At 35.1% G+C, this 17,597-nt stretch overlaps 1 protein-coding gene across 23 annotated transcripts in view; it reads right to left on the bottom strand.

The window, feature by feature from the left end:
* ARHGEF9 (Cdc42 guanine nucleotide exchange factor 9) overlaps positions 1 to 17,597 on the bottom strand; it is a 410,653-nt gene that overhangs the window by 10,177 nt on the left and 382,879 nt on the right. For all 23 annotated transcript variants that reach the window (XM_074359744.1, XM_074359745.1, XM_074359746.1 and 20 more), the window contains 2 exons: positions 16,258 to 16,501; positions 5,090 to 5,158 (listed from right to left, as the gene is read on the bottom strand). In XM_074359744.1, the coding sequence (XP_074215845.1) occupies positions 5,090 to 5,158; positions 16,258 to 16,501 (313 nt within the window). The remainder of the gene's footprint in view (positions 1 to 5,089; positions 5,159 to 16,257; positions 16,502 to 17,597) is intronic.

The raw sequence follows: 17,597 nt of genomic DNA, 5'->3' as shown, positions 1-17,597 counted from the left end.
TTTTAGTTGGCTGTTATTTTCTTCCAGTACTTTGAATACATCATTCAATTCTCTCCTTTCCTGCTAGTATCCGTTGATAAATCTGATGATAGCTTTATGTGGGTTCCTTTGCATATAAGGACTTTTTTTTTCCTCCTGCTGCTTTTAACGTTCTTTGTCTTTAATTTTAGACAGTTTTATTTTAATGTGAGAAGATCATTATAATTAGAGAAGATCATTTTTGGTTGAATTGTCCAGAGATCAATGAGCCTCATGAACTTGGATATCCAAATATCTACCCAGAATTGGGAAGCTCTAGCCATTATTTATTTAAATAAGCTTTCTGCCCCCTTTCCCCTCTCTTCTCCTCCTGGGACTCCAATATTTTCTAGATTCTTTCTCTTAATTGTATCTCATAATTCACATAGGTATACTTCACTCTTTCGCATTACTCTTTTCTTTTTTTCTACTTTGACTAGCCAATTATAAATGCCTTTTCTTTGACTCCACAGCTAGAGAATTCTGTTTGATCAAGTCTGCTACTGATGCTCTCTACTGCACTTTTCATTTCATTCATTGTATTCTTCAGCTCTGTAATTTGGCTCTTTTCACGATTTCTACTCTCTATTAAATTTCTTATTTTGTTTATGTTTATTTTCTAGATTTTGTTGAATTGTCTCTCTTGTAGCTCACTGAACTTCCTTAAAACAACCATTTTGAATTGTTTATCAGTCAAATCACAGATCTGCATGTCTTTGTGGATCAGTTTCTGGAAATTATTGCATTCCTTCAACGATGTCATGTTTCCTTGATTTTTCATGTTCCTTCTGGTCTTGTGTTGCTGTCTTTGCATTTAAAGGAGGAGTCATCTCCTCCAGTCTTTATTGACTGGGCTCTTCTATGTGTCCAGTCAATTTATTCAGTCTGTAACTTCTCCACTGGACTCTAAGACTTCATAAAAGCACTCTCATCTGTTGGTGATTGCCAAAATCTGTGTTCTTTAGGGAGAGGACAACAGTAAACTATTCTGCCATTTTGACAATGTCGTTTGTCAGTTTTCAAAGGTGATAAGTGTCAAAAATATGAGGGGACTAGATGCCAACAAATGATATGGAGATATTAGGGAGGGAGTTTGGGAAGTGCTCATTTTAATTTTTTAATTAACCTTTTTATTTTGAGATCATTGTAGACTCACATGCAATTTTAAGAGAAAATGCAGAGATATGCTTTGTACATATGACTCAATTTTTCCAATGATAGCATTTTGAAAAACTATAGTACAGTAGCACAGATAGGATATTAATATTGTTACAGGACACAGTCAGAAGACAACATTTCTATCATCACAGGGATTACACCTGTTACTCTTTTATAACCACACTCATTTCTTTCCTGTCCTCAATGCCTCAACTCCTGGCAACCACTAATCTGTTCCTCATTTCTAAATTATAGCATTTGAAGAACATTATATAAATGGAGTCATATCATATGTAACCTTGGGTTTTGGCTTTTTGCAATCAGCATAATTCCTCAGAGATTCACCCAAGTTGTTGCATGTACCAATAGTTGGCTCCTTTTTATTGATGAGTAATATTCCATGGTATGGATTTACCACAGTTTGCTTAATTACTCACCCACTGAAAGACACCTCGGTTGTCTCCAGTTTGGGCTATTATGAACAAAGCTGCTATGAGCATTTGTTTATAAGTTTTTTAACTGAAAAAAAGTTTTCATTTGTTTGGAATAAATACTTGGGTGTGTAATTGCTGAATCATCTGGTAGTTGTATGTTTTATGTCTTAGGAAACTGCCAAACTATTTTCCAGAGTGCCTGTACCATTTTACATTCTCATCAGCAAGGTATGAATGATTCAGTTTCTATGCACCCTTGTCAACATTTGGTGTTGTTACTATTTTTTTATTTTAGCCTTTGTAATAGGTATGTAGTGATATCTCACTGTGGTTTTAATTTGCATTTATCCAGTGATTAATGATGTTGGATATCTTCTCATGTGTTTAACTGCTATCTATATATCCTTTTCAGTGAAATACGTTTGTTTTTGGCCCATTTTCTAATTGGAGTGTGTAGTTTTTTTTTTTTTTTTTACTGTTAAGTTTTGAGAGTTTTTTACATATTCTAGATACTAATGTTTTATAAGATACATGGTTTGCAAATATTTCCCCTAAGTTGTAGCTTGTCTTTTCATCCTCTTCACATGGTCTTTCACAGGGTAAAATTTTCTATTTTGATAAGGTCTATTTTGTCAATGTTTTATTTTATAGTTCAAGTTTTTGGTGTCAGGTCTAAGAACTTTGCTTAGCCCTAAATCCTGAGGATTTTCTCCTACTGTTTTCTAAAAGTTTTGTAGCTTTAAATGTAAGTCCATTATCTATTTTAATTTTTATAGGGTGTGAACTTAGGTTGAAATTCATTTTACTTTTGGCTTAAGGAAGCCCAATTGCTTCAGTGTCATTTGTTGAAAAGGCTATCCTTCCTGTACTAAATTGCTTTTGTACCTTTGTCAAAAATCAGTTGGACATATTTGTGTAGGTCTATTTTTGGGTTCTGTTCTATTGATATAAAAAATATGTCTAGCCTTCTACCAACACCAACTGTCTTGGTTACTGTAGCTATACAATTAGTGTTGAAATCAGGGTAGACTGATTACTCAAACTTTATTCTATTTCAAGATTATTTTAGTTATTCTAGGGTACTCATTTGATTTTGAGCTGGCCCTAAAGCCTCTGGAGATGGGAGCTGTGCTCATGGCCCTAGGGAGCTCCATGATGACAAACTGAAATGGGCTGAAGGAGGAATTAGCATCCATTTCCCAAGAAGTTACAAAGCAACTCTTAAAACCCAGGCATTGTGAAAGGCAAATGTAAAGTGAAAAGGTCTTCTTTGGAGTGAGGCTCTGTACTCTGCTTTTCTTCCAGCCAGACTTCCCCTCCTCCAGAACAGTTGATTGAGTTGATAAGGTCCCATGGCATCAATGATTGTGTTGGAATCTATATTAAATCTGAATCAGAAAAACCATAGCAACAATGCTCCCCATCACTTCCAGGAAGGGGTCATTGGAAGGATTAAGAAAGGTGACTTTCTCAGGTATCTGAGATAACTCCCTTCTTGCTCTTCCCATGTATATGATAAAGCTATTGAACTGCTAAGTTGGACAACCACTTCTACATGTATAGTGCCCTTGAGTCTTAAAATATATCAGTCACCACAGCCCTGGATGAGGAAATAAGGGAGGAAATGTTGAGGAATTCTGGGAGGTTAGAAACTAGATAGGCTTCTTTGAATACTTCAGGATTGCTATTAAAAGTAGAAATCTGTTCAGGTGAACCAGTGCTTAGATACCTGAAGAGAAAAGAGAACCTGCAAAGGATAGCCTTAAGACTAGACAAGGTAGAGAAGGAACCTGACACAAAGGCTTGATATGAATTAGTAGGACTGTTTTCTAGTTGGTTGCTTTGTACATGTTCCTCTGCTTTAAGGTTTCTCAGTGAAAAGACCAGTCTCAGATAGGCTTGAGGGAACTTAGGCTGAGGTAATGGAACACCATCTCATCAATAAGGTCAGTGTGATGGAGACAGAGGAAGGAATCACAGTGAGAGAAGCTCAGGAGGTGAGAGCCTCCAGGAGACAGAGGTGGGGCACTAAGACAGTAGTCTCTTTGTAGCCTGAGAACCCTCTAGGTGGCTAGGGCTCATATATCTAAGCAGCACAATCTCTCAAAAGATTCTCCTATTCATACAGATCATATCCTTACTGTTATTAACTCCAGATTACTTTCTAATACTGTCACTCATATTTCAACCCCCAAGAGATTAGGAGTGGTTGCCTTTAATTCCCTATCTAAGGAGAATCACATTTCCATGATGAGGGAAAGTGCCAATGAGGGCCTCCCAAGAGTAAGAAGCAATAAACAGTTAAAAGGAAGGCCATGTCTAGCCAGAAGCCAAATCTAGGTGCACTACTCAATTGGAAATCAGGTATTCACAGGTACTCAACCTCCTCAATGAAAATAAACTTCATTGAGAATAAATAAAGGTACTTTATTGTGGCTGCTGGAATTTCAGGCAACTTGAATCTGATCATTTTATATGGTGACTCATTTTGAAACAGAGAGCCCTTTAAGAAAGCATAAGGAAGGGCCCAGGGAAAGTGAAGTCTTATGAAGATTGCCTACCCCTGAGGACAGTGACTATGGCTGTCAGTAATAGAAGCAGCTGTTAGTAATTGAGGCTAGACAAAAAAGTGAGATGTTCTTCCCCAGCCTGGAGAATCAGCAGAACCCTAAAATGGAGAGAAGACAGCAGTGGACTTGCAGTCCAGCTGACTTAAGTTCAGAGTCACTTCACACCAAAGACTCTCAGTTCTGTCCTCCGGAAATAGGGCTAATAATACCTACCTTTGCATAAAGATCAAAGAACTCATATAAAATGACTGGTAATGAATGGACTCTTCAATAAACACAGGGTAGTTCCTTCCCTTCATTCAATTAAGTATTTTAATTTTGTCTAGTTCATGAAAACAAGAAAATAAAGCTTCATTTCATATTCAAACTGATTCTTAAGGTATTTTTCTCTTTTAAGTACTTTAGTTTATGGTTCAGAAAGAGAAGGAATATCTGAATCATCAGTCTTAGTGCAGTTTAAAATTCTCCATTCTGATTTGGGATTCCTGATTTGGCAAATGCTCCAAAACCAATGAAAGAAGGTTATGTAAATATTCCTAACATATTTATACTTATTAATAAATTATACACATTTACTATTGTCCAATTGTTTCTAAATTGTTAGTAAGGTTTAGTTTCTCTCTTTTTTTTAGGTGAAAATAAAAAGAAACAGGTTCTATTTTCTCCTTTACCCAGTGAGCTACCTTTGAACACGACTACCTTAAACTGTTCACTCCTGAGCCATAAGGCTTTAAGACCATTTGCCACTTGTCATCAGAGACACCTGGGAATCTGGACCTTTCCCACCACCCCAAGTGAACTTCAGCATGGAAACCTGCCTAGGAACATACAGGTGCATAGCTAATAACTTCTCAGTTTCACAGCGAAAGTGAGTGTGGTCAGGGAGATGGTAGTTAAAGGCAGCTTTACCTTTTTGTTTAGGGACTTTTCTCACAGTCATTGCAGCCTGCCTCTTCTGGTTTTCAGAAATTTCAAAGCCTATAACATAAAAATACATGATTTTGTTATGAAAAACATAGACCTTTCTTAAACATAAAAATTAGTATGACTCTTTTAGAAGAGTATTTTTTGACAAGGTGTATCAAAAGTCTTTAAAAGCAAAAACAAAGAAAGTAGTTAGAAACACGGACAAAGATTTAGCTACAAAAATGCATTTCAATGTATAGAGGGGAAAAAAGTGAGAACATGAGTTAATAGGCTGTTAAATGGAGAATGGTTGAACAAAATATGGTGTCAAGTGGAAAAATAGTTTACAACCAAAGTGAAAAACACACAAAAAAATGAAAATGAGTCACAAGATAAGAGAATACAACAGAAAAAAATACAAAGATTTAAGAAAAATTTCAGAAGGAGAAAAAAATCAAATAGCAAAAAGTAACTAATGAAATAACCAAAATGTCTGTATAAGTCCTTTGCCAATTTTTTAATCAAATTATTTGGTTTTTGGCTATTGAGTTGTAGGGGTTCCTCATATATTTTGAAAATTAATCCATTATCAGATACATACTTTGCAAATATTTTCTCCTATTTAATAGGTTGCCTTTTTGTTCTGTTGTTTATCTTCCTTGCTGTGCAGAAGCCTTTGTTTGATGTAGTCCCACTTGTCTGTTTTTGCTTTGCTGTCTAAGCTTTTGGCGTCATATTCAAGAAATCATTGCCAAGACCGATGTCAAAAAGTGTTTTCCCTATATTTTCTTCTAGGACTTTTATACTCTCAAGTCATATGTTTAAGTCACAGTCCACTTTGCATTGATTTTATGTATGGTATAAGACAGGAGTTCAGTTTCATTCTCTTCCATGTGGATATCCAGTTTTCACAATACCATTCATTGAAAAAACAACCTTTACCAATTGTGGATTCTTGGCACCTTTGCTGAAGATATGTTGACTAAACAAGTGTAGGTTTATTTTTGAGCTCCCTGTCCTTTTTCATTGGTCTTTATGTCTGTCTTTATGCCAGCACCATACTGTTTCAATTACTGTAGCTTTGTTTTATATATACATATATATATATGTATATATATATACATGAAGTATAATGTTACAATGTGTCCATTTCCAGTGTACAATATACTGTCCCAGTTATGCATATATATATATATATATACATATATATATATACATATATATATATACATATATTCATTTTCATATTCTCTTTCATTAAAGGTTATTACAAGATATTGATATATTTTGAATGTGCTATATTTTGAATCAGGAATTGTGATGCCTCCAGCTTTGTTCTTCTCTCTCAAGATTGCTTTAGCTATTATAGGTCTTTTGTGCTTCCACATGAATTTTGGGATTTTTTTTTGTTTCTGTAAAAAATGCCATTGGAGTTTTGACAGGATTGCATTGAATCTGTAGATGTCTTTCAGTTGAATGGACACTTTATCAATATTTTCTTCCAGTTCATGAGTGCAAAATGTCTTTCTATTTATTTGGGTCTTTAATTTCTTTCAGCAATATTTTGTAGTTTTCAGATTACCAGTCTTACATTTTTGGTTAAGCTGAATTCTAAGTATGATATTCTTTTTGATGCAAGTGTAAATGGGATTGTTTATTTAATTTCTTTTTCAGATAGTTTGTTGTTAGTGTATAGAAACACATCTTACTGTTGTCTGTTGATTTTGTATTTTGCAACTTTACTAAATTCATTTATTATATGTATGAGCTTTTTTTTCAGGAGTCATTAAGATTTTCTATACATAAGACAATGCCATCTTCAAACAGAAATAATTTGGGAGGAGAGGAGGCCAAGATGGTGGAGTAGAAGGATGCTTGTAGCTCACCCTCTCCCACAAATACACCAAGACTCACATCTACAGACCCACTCAGCTAACCAGAGCACCTGCAGAACTCCGACAGAACATTGTCCTCTTCAAAAGACAGAAACGCCAAAAATCTGGTTCTTAAAAGACATCTCAATCTGACTGCTATTCTGCTTCAACTTGCTATTCTATCATTCATTATACACTGTTTTCAAACCTTTTTTTCTCCCTTCTTTTAAAATTATCTTCCTCTCTCTCTCTTTCTTTTAAGTGTTATTTCTACATAGGCATTAGATAGATAAATAAACTCCATAAGGACTACAACAGATAACTGATACTACATAAATCACAGTGCCAGAGAGGTATGATCAAGAGGAAGAAGCAGAGAAATCATTCCCAATTAAATGAACATGAGAAATCCCCTGAAAGAATGACCAATGAAATAGACATCAATAGCCTACTAGATGAAGATTTCAAAAAAGGAGTGATCAAAGTACTGAAGGAACTAAAAGAGATAGGGTTTAGAGATATAAAATATGTCAAAAATGAAACTGAAGCTATAAAGAAGAGCCAAGTAGAATTGGTAAACTCATTGGCTGAGAAGAGAAATGATCTAAAGGCTGTGCAAAGCAGACTAGACAATGTAGAGGAATGAATTGATGACCTAGAAGAAAGGACAACACAAAGCACCCAATCAGAACAGCTATAAGGAAAACAAATAAAAACAAATGAAAATAGCATAAGGGACCTATGGGATAATATAAAGCATGCCAATCTTCGCATACTAGGGGTCCCAGAAGGGGAAGAAAAAACAAAGGGGATTGGAAAGGTATTGGAAAAAATCATGACTGAAAACTTCCCAAATTAAAGAAGGAATCAGATATCCAAGTATAGAAAGCTCAGAGGGTCCCAAACAGGAAGAACCCAAATAGACCTAAACCAAGACATATCATAATCAAGATAGCCAGAGTCAAGAATAAAGAAATGATCCTAAAGGCAGCAAGAAAAAAGCAGAGTGAGTTACAAAGGAACCCCCATAAGGCTCTCAGCTGATTTCTCTACACAAACACTACAGGCCAGAAGGGAGTGGCAAGATATATTCAAAGTCCTGAATGAGAAAAAAAGATGCAGCCTAGGATACTTTATCCAGCAAGCCTATCCTTTAGAATAGAAGGAGACATAAAGAATTTCACAGACAAGCAAAAGCTACAAGAGATTAGCAACACTAAACTGATGCTAAAAGAAATACTGAAAGGTCTACTCTACATAGAAAAGCAGCAGGATGCTACAGAAATGAGAAACTCACAACTGGAAAGGTGAGAACTCATGAATTACAAATAGAATAAACACGAAATTATAAAAGAAGACATAAAAATCATTGAGAGTGGGAGAAGGAGGCAGGAAAATATAGAATTTTTTTTCTTTCTTTTTAAAATTTTTTGTTCTTGGTAGGATGGGTTTGAGATCATGTTACTATCAGTTTAATAAAAAGTTATAGTAATGGGCTAATAGACTTACTAAAAAGGGTAACCACAAGCCAAAAACTTACAAGGGAGTCACAAAAACTAAATAAAATCCATGATAAAACAAAGGAAAGTTACCAAACCATAAAAGGAAGAAGAAAGGAACAAAGAGGAAATAACAAATCAACTGCAAAGATAAGTTCAAAATGGCAATAAACACACATCTATCATTAATTACTGTAAATGTTAATGGACTAAATGCTCCAGTCAAAAGACACAGAGTGGCAGACTGGATAATAAAGAAAGAACCTTCAATATGCTGCATACAAGAGACCCACTTTAGGGAGAGGGACACATATAGATTAAGAGTGAAAGGGTGGAAAAGGATATTCCATGCAAATGGAAAAGCTAAAAAAGCAGGTGTTGCAGTACTGATTTCAGATAAAATAGACTTTAAAACAAAGGTCATAAAGAAAGATAAAGAAGGACATTTTATAATGATTAAAGCAGTGATACAAGGTGAGGATATGACACTTGTTAATATATATGCACCCAATATAGGAACACCTATGTACATAAAACAATTACTAACAGAGACAAAGGGGGATATTGATGGGAATACAATAATAGTTGGAGATTTTAACACAGCATTAACATCACTAGACAGATCTTCAAGACAGAAAATAAACAAGGCAACAGAGAAATTAAATAATACAATAGAAAAATGAGATTTGGTGGATATTTTCAGAGCATTACACCCCCCAAAAATAGGATATACATTCTTTTCAAGTGCACATGGAACACTTTTTAGGATTGATCATGTACTTGGGCACAGAAGAAACCTGAACAATTTTAAGAAGATAGAAATTATCTCAAGCATCTTTACTGACCACAATGCCATGAAACTAGAAATCAACAACAGAGAAACAAAGGAGAAAAAAAGGAAAGAATGGAGATTAAACAATATGCTATTAAAAAACCAAAGGGTCAATGAGGAAAACAAAGCTGAAATTAAAAAATACCTTGAGACAAATGAAAATGAAAGCACAACCATAGAAAATTTATGGGACACAGCAAAGTTAGTGCTAAGAGGGAAGTTTATAGCGATACAGGCCTTCCTCAAAAAAAGAAGAACAATCTCAAATAAACAATCTAACCCACCAGCTGAAAGCAAAAGAAAAAGCAGAACAAAAACAAACAAACAAACAAAAACACCCAAAAGGCAGCAGAAGGAAGGAAATTATAAAGATTATGGAGGAAATAAATACAATAGAGATTAAAAAAAAAACCATAGAAAAGATCAATCAAACCAAAAGCTGGTTTTCTGAAAAAGTAAATAAAATCGACAAACCTCTGGCCAAACTCACAAAGAAGAAAAAAGAGAGAGCATAAATTAGCAAAATAAGAAAGGAAAATGGAGAAATAATAACAAGTAAAGTAGAAATACAGAATATCATACGAGAATATTATGAAAAACTAAATGGAAACAAACTGGATAACCTAGAGGAGATGGACAAGTTTCTGGAAACATACTGTCCACCAAGACTGAATCAAGAAGAAACTGACCACTTGAACAAACTGATCACCAGAAATAAAATCAAAAAAGCAATTAAAAACCTCCCTACAAATAAAAGTCCAGGACCAGACGGCTTCACCAGGGAATTCTACCAAACATACAAAGAAGAACTCATACCAGTCCTCAAACTCTTCCAGAAGATTGAAAAGGAGGGAATACTCCCAAACTCATTCTATGAAGCTACCATAACCCTGATACCAAAACCAGGCAAAGACACTACCTAAAAAGAGAATTATAGGCCAATATCACTGATATACATAGATGGCAAAATCCTCACCAAAATATTAGCAAATAGAACCCTACAACACATAAGAAAGATTATACTTCATGACCAACTGGGCTTCATCCCAGGGACACAGGGGTGGTTCAACCTATGCAAATCAATCAATGTAACACATCACATCAAGAAGAGAAAGGACAAAAATCACATGATCATCTCAATCGAGGCAGAAAAAGCATTTGATAAAATTCAACACCCATTTATGATAAAAACTCTCACCAAAGAGGGTATACAGGGAACATATCTCAACATCATAAAAGCTATATATGACAAACCTACAGCCAGCATAGTACTCAACAGTGAAAGACTCAAAAGCTTCCCACTAAAATCTGGGACAAGACAAGGATGCTCACTATCACCACTCCTATTCAACATAGTCTTGGAAGTCCTAGCCACAGCAATCAGGCAAGAGAGAGAAAGACAAGGGATCCAAATTGGAAAAGAAGAGGTAAATGTGTCACTATATGCCAATGACATGTTACTATATATAGAAAGCCCTAAAAGGTCCACACAAAAACTACTAGAGCTGATCGAAGAATTCAGCAAGGTAGCAGGTTATTAACGTTAAAAAATCAGCGGCATTTCTTTACACTAATGATGAATCAACAGAAAAAGAAAGTAAAGAAACAATCCCCTTTAAAATAGCACCCAAGGTAATAAAATATTTAGCAAGAAATCTAACCAAGGAGGTGAAAGAATTATACACAGAAAACTATAAACCACTGATGAAGGAAGTAAAAGAAGAGTTAAAAAAATGGAAATATATCCCATGTTCTTGGACTCGAAGAATTAATATTGTTAAAATGGTCACACTGCCTAAGGTAATCTACAGATTTAATGCAATCCCTATCAAATTACCCAGGACATATTTCACAGAACTAGAACAAATCATAATAAAATTTATATGGAACCATCAAAGACCTAGAATTGCCAAAGCATTACTGAAGAGAAAGAAAGAGGCTGGAGGAATAACTCTCCCAGGCTTCAGACAATACGACAGAGCTACAGTCAGCAAGACAGCATGGTATTGGTACAAAAACAAACATATGGACCAATGGAACAGAATAGAGAGCCCAGAATGAACCCACAAACTTTTGGTCAACTAATCTTCGACAAAGGAGGCAAGAATATACAATGGAATAAAGACAGTCTCTTCAGCAAATGGTGTTGTGAATACTGGACAGCAGCATGTAAAGCAATAAGCTAGAACCCTCCCTTACACCATACACGAAAAGAAACTCAAAATGGATCAAAGACTTAAACATAAGACAAAATACAATGAACCTCCTAGAAGAAAATATAGGCAAAACATTATCTGACATACATCTCAAAAATGTTCTCCTAGGACAGTCTACTCAAGCAATAGAAATAAAAGCAAGAATAAACAAATGGGATCTAAGGAAACTTACAAGCTTCTGCACAGCAAAGGAAACCATAAGTAAAACAAAAAGACAACCTGTGGAATGGCAGAAAGTTTTTGCAAATGAAACTGACAAAGGCTTGATCTCCAGAATATATAAGCAGCTCATATGACTTAATAAGAAACAATCAAACAACCCAATCCAAAAATGGGCAGAAGACCTAAACAAACAATTCTCCCAGGAGGACATACAAATGATCAATAGGCACATGAAAAAATGCTCAATATCACTAATTATCAGAAATGCAAATCACAACTACAATAAGATATCACCTCACACCAATCAGAATGGCCGTCATTCAAAAATCCACAAATGACAAATGCTGGAGAGGCTGTGGAGAAAGGGGAACCCTCCTACAGTGCTGGTAGGAATGCAGTTTGGTGCAGCCACTGTGGAAAACAGTATGAAGATTCCTCAAAAGACTAGGAATAGACTTACCATATGACCCAGGAATCCCACTCCTGGGCTTATATCCAGAAGGAACCCTACTTCAGGATGACACCTGCACTCCAATGTTCATAGCAGCACTATTTGCAATAGCCAAGACAAGGAGATAGCCTAAATGTCCATCAGTGGATGACTGGATAAAGAAGAAGTGGTATATTTATACAATGGAATACTACTCAGCCATAAAAACTGACAACATAACGCCATTTGCAGCAACGTGGTTGCTCCTGGAGAATGTCATTCTAAGTGAAGCAAGCCAGAAAGAGAAAGAAAAATACCATATGATATCGCTCATATGTGGAATCTAAAAAAAAATACAAAAAAACACAAACAAAGCATAAATACAAAACAGAAATAGACTCACAGACATAGAATACAAACTTCTGGTTGCCAAGGGGGCAGAGGGTTGGAAGGGATAGACTTGGATTTCAAAATTGTAAAATAGATAAACAAGATTATACTTTATAGCACAGGGAAATATATATATAAGATCTTATGGTAGCTCACAGAGAAAAAATGTGACGATGAATATATATATGTTCATATATAACTGAAAAATTGTGCTCTATACTGGAATTTGATACAACATTGTAAAATGATTATAAATCAATAAAAATGTTAAAAAAAGAAATAATTTTACTTTTTCCTTTCTGATTTGGATGCAGTAATTATGTAATTTATTTTTTAACCTAATTGCTTTGGCTAGGACTTCCACTACTATGTTGATTAGAAGTGGTGAACATGGGCATCTTTGTCTTGTTCATGATCTTACAGAAAAAATTTCAACTTTTCCCCCTTAAGCATGATGTTAGCTGTGAACCTTCCATAAACAGCCTTTATTATGTTGAAGTAAATTACTTCTATACCTAGTTTACTGGTAGCTTTTATCATGAGTGTTGAATTTTGTGAAATAATTTTTCTGTATCTATAAAGATGATCATGTGATTTTTATCCTTAATTTTGTTAGCGTGGTATATAATATTAATTGATTTACACATGTTGAACCATTTTGTATCCCAGGGATAAATCCCACTTGGTCAAGGTGTTTTATCTTTTCATTGTAATGCTGAATTCTGTTTTCTGGTATTTTATTTAGGATTTTCCCATGTTATGTTCATTAGGGATTTGGCCTATAGTTTACTTTTCTTGTACTGGAAGGCTTAATATTGTTAATATTCATTCTGACCCAAAGCCATCTACAGATTAAATGCAGTCCTATCACAATTCCAATGGCATTTTTTTACAGAAACAGAAAAAATCCCAGAATTCATGTGGAAACACAAAAGATCCATAATAGCTAAAGCAATCTTGAGAAGAACAAAGCTGGAGACATCACAATTCCTGATTCAAAATATATTACAAAGCTACAGTAAGTAAAACAGTATGGTGCTGGCATAAAGACAGACATACAGACCAATGAAAAAGGACAGGGAGCTCAAAAATGAACCTACACTTGTTTAGTCAACATATCTTTGGCAAAGCTGCCAAGAATACACTACTGGGGAAAGTTGGTTTTTTCAATGAATGGTGTTGTGAAAACTGGATATCCACATGCAAGAGAATGAAACTGAACTTCTACCTTATACCATACATAAGATCAATGCAAAGTGGACTGAAGACTTAAACATATGACTTGAGACTATAAAAATCCTAGAAGAAAACATAGGGAAAACACTTCTTGGCATTGGTCTTGGCTACGATTTCTTCGATATCATACCAAAAGCATAGGCAACAAAGCAAAAGTAGACAAATGGAACAACATCAAACTAAAATGTTTCTGCATAGTGAAGAAAAGAAACAGAATAAAAGGGCAATATATGGAATGAGAGAAAATGTTTGAAAACCATACTTCTGAAAAGGGATTAACTTTCAAAATATATAGGAAATTTCTATACTCAACAGACAACCACCAAATAATTTGATTAAAAAGATGGGCAAAGGACTTACAATAGATGTCCTCAAATAAGACATACAAATGGCTCAACATCACTAATCATCAGGAAAATGTAAATCTAAACGATAATAAGATATCACCTCACTACTGTTTGGATAGACAAGGATGTGGAGAAACTGGACCAAAGTACACTCTCAGGAATTAAAATGATGTAGCCACTGTGAAAAATAGGGAAGTTCTTGATAAAAATTAAAAATAGAACTACCATATGATCCCACAATCCTACTTCTTGGTATATATCCAATATAATTGAAGTTAGGATCTTGAAGAGATATCTGTTCATTGCAGCATCAGTCCCAATAATTAAGATATGAAAACAACCATAAATGTCTGAGGATGGATAAAGGGATAAATAAAATGTGGTACACAGACACACATATATGTATCTGTATGTATATATATGTGTGTGTGTATATATATATGTATATGTGTATATATATGTATATATATATATATAGAGAGAGAGAGAGACAGACAGACAGACACACAGAGAGAGAGGGAAATATTATTCAGCCCTAAAAAGGAAGGGAATTCTGCCATATGTGACAATATGGATTAATCTGGAGGGCATTATGCTAATTGAAATAATTCAATCACAGAATGACAAATCTTGCATTTGTATGGATATGAGGTATCTAAACTAGTCAAACTCATAGATACAGAGAGTAGAATTGGTGATTCCAGAGGCTGGAGGGAGGGGGAAAGTGGGGAGCTGCTATTCTATAGCTATAAAGTTCCATTTACACCAGATATGAATAAATTCTAGAGATCTGTTGTACAACACTGAACCTATAATTAATATTACTATATTGTGCCCTTCATTAAAACCATAGTGCTGATAGTGTTTTTCCACTTAAAAAAAGCAAGGCTGAGGTCTCCCCTAAGAGAAGAAATTTCACCTCACAACCTCAGCCCTACAAGCCCTATAGATGACAGCTTTGGCCTAAGTCCATGAGTTCGAGCCTGCCCACGATATTCCATTCCTAACTGCCTGCCCCACGGATTTTGGAGTTGCTTAGCCAGGCTTCATGATCACATAAGTCAATATCTTATAATAGACCTCTTAATAATAATACATCTCCTATTGGTTATGCTTCTCTTGTTGAACCCTGACTGATACAAGCAGTTACAGTTAGATTCTGTATTCTTCATCTGGAGAGTTACTTATGATAAATTACATTTAAAAAAGCAAGTTACAGAGTATTATGTATAGTATAATTTTTCTAAATAAAAATAAAGGCATATATATATGTTTATATAAGCATGAGATAAGTATGGAAAAAGGCACACCAAATTAATACTGATTATCTCACACAGCCTAGATGTGACAGAGAAGGGAAAAGAATGCTAAACTTCATTACATTACCATATGTATTTAAATGGTTATTGTGATCATGTATTTATTTGTATTAAAAGTAAAAATTAAAAAACATAAAAATTACAGCAATTCCATAAGATAGTCATAAAAAATAATGATTAAGAATAGTAAATAATTTAGAGAAATGGTAATGATATAATTTTAAGAGAAAAATAAGAATACAAAGTTCTATCTATCTATCATGAAATAGCAGAGGTTAGGGGAGACAGGAATAAAGATTCAGCTAACCTATTTTTTTTAAGACATAGGCCACAAATGTCTTACAGTGAGCCCTATAGCCTATACATACTCTTCAAAAGGAAGCCTGAAGTTTAAGATTGAAAACAGATACTATATACTGGCCTTCATCAGAAGACTTTGTAACCAGACTCTGACTAAAAGTTAGCTGAATCCTATATATTATCAAATCTGCTTACTATAATAATACCAAATCTGCCTTGACTAACTTAACCATTTAACAGAAGATGCTGTCATGTATCTAAGAAGAGAGCTAGGACTTCACTGAGACTACAGAATAGTATGTATAGTGTGCCTGAGGTTTGTTCTCAGTGCAATAGTCTTACCTAGTAATGAGAATGTAGGGGAGACCAACCTGTAACTATCACTTAACATTGACAAATAGAAATTACTGGTATCTACCAAAAAGAACCTAATAATAGAGAACCACCAAAGTGGATTAGGTCAGTTTGCAACACAGATCTTCTCTCTGCCTCTAGAAAATGAAAACTAATTTAAGTCTTCTATATTCTCATAGCCATGTTCTTATTTCTCCTCTCAGGTCACTTACCAATTTTTTCATCTTCCTGTACCATTTTCCTCTCTTCTCTGAAAGCCCTGAGCCAGCGTATTTTCTCTTCCAACTTCTTGGCAAAGAATAGATGTATCTCCTCAGTTTCTTTGTTGTGAAGCTTGAAGGCATTCTTCATGCTGACATTAAAGTCATCATCTCTGCCATCTTCAATGTCGACTACCTCATATTTATCCATGTCAATGCGGCCTTTGTAGTACAAGATGTCTCTCCGGATCAGGTCCTAGAAGGCAGGAAGGTAGGAAGAAAGAGAAGGCTTTTTCTCAGAGGTATGTGCAAAGTGGGTAACAGGAGAGTTGGCACATGGGAACAGAAGGATGCTAACATTGCCAGTGTTTTGAAATATCAATGAGGAGTGGTTTGGTCTAAATTTGGGCAGGTTACATTAGTGTATGACACTGACAGGTTGGTTAACTAGATGCTCTTAGAAAAAGCCTATATCCATAGACTTTGTCTCAGGCCCCAGCATCAATCCATGTATGTGTCTGCAACACTGCTGATGGGAAGTAGGAAGCAGTAAACCACACAACCACTTCTAGCTTTCCTCTTCCAAAATATTTGCAAGCCTTCAAGGAGTCTGAAATGAACTGACTGGTTGCCTGAAGGGTACTCAGAAATCCAAGCAGGCCAGTGAGACCTGCATGTCAGAGGAGGGATGAGTGGTAAGGGTAGCTAGGTGGCCACAGGCTGCTGGCTAGGAAGGATTACCTGGGGAGGGTCAAACACTTAGCACTCTGGGGGTTTCTGGAGAAAACCTAGTCTAGCAGAAAAAATGGGAGGTAAAAGTGAATAAGGGCTTCATATATTGACATGGATGAATCTCACAAATCTTACTGTATGAGAAAAATAAAAGTTGTAGTTGGATACAAACAGTATATTGCCTATCTGTTATGATTGTCGTTCTGTTCTTGGGTATACAGAATTGGATTAATCCTAATTCTCAGTCTATGAGACATTCACCATTAGTGAATGCATAATACTCCAATTTATCCATTTACTTACTTATTTTTATTAAATGAAAGATTCTTTAAATTCTAAGCACTTTACAATTTTCTAAAGTTTCACACACATGATTTCATATAATCCCATAATAACCCTTTTGTTAAACCCCTACTCCTATATTGCCCCTCCTCCCTTCCCTCTCCCCACTGTTAACCATTAGTTTGTTTTCTATATCTGAAAGTCTGCTTCTTTTTTGTTTTATTCACTAGTTTGCTGTATTTTTGATTCTGCTTATAAGTGATATCATACAGTATTTGTCTTTGTCTGCCTTATTTCAATTAGCATAATGCAATTCAGGTCCATCCATGTTGCTTGCA

Source organism: Camelus bactrianus, chromosome X (genome assembly GCF_048773025.1).
Source record: "Camelus bactrianus isolate YW-2024 breed Bactrian camel chromosome X, ASM4877302v1, whole genome shotgun sequence".
Lineage (NCBI taxonomy): Eukaryota > Metazoa > Chordata > Mammalia > Artiodactyla > Camelidae > Camelus > Camelus bactrianus.
This window is presented reverse-complemented; position numbering and strand designations above follow the sequence as displayed.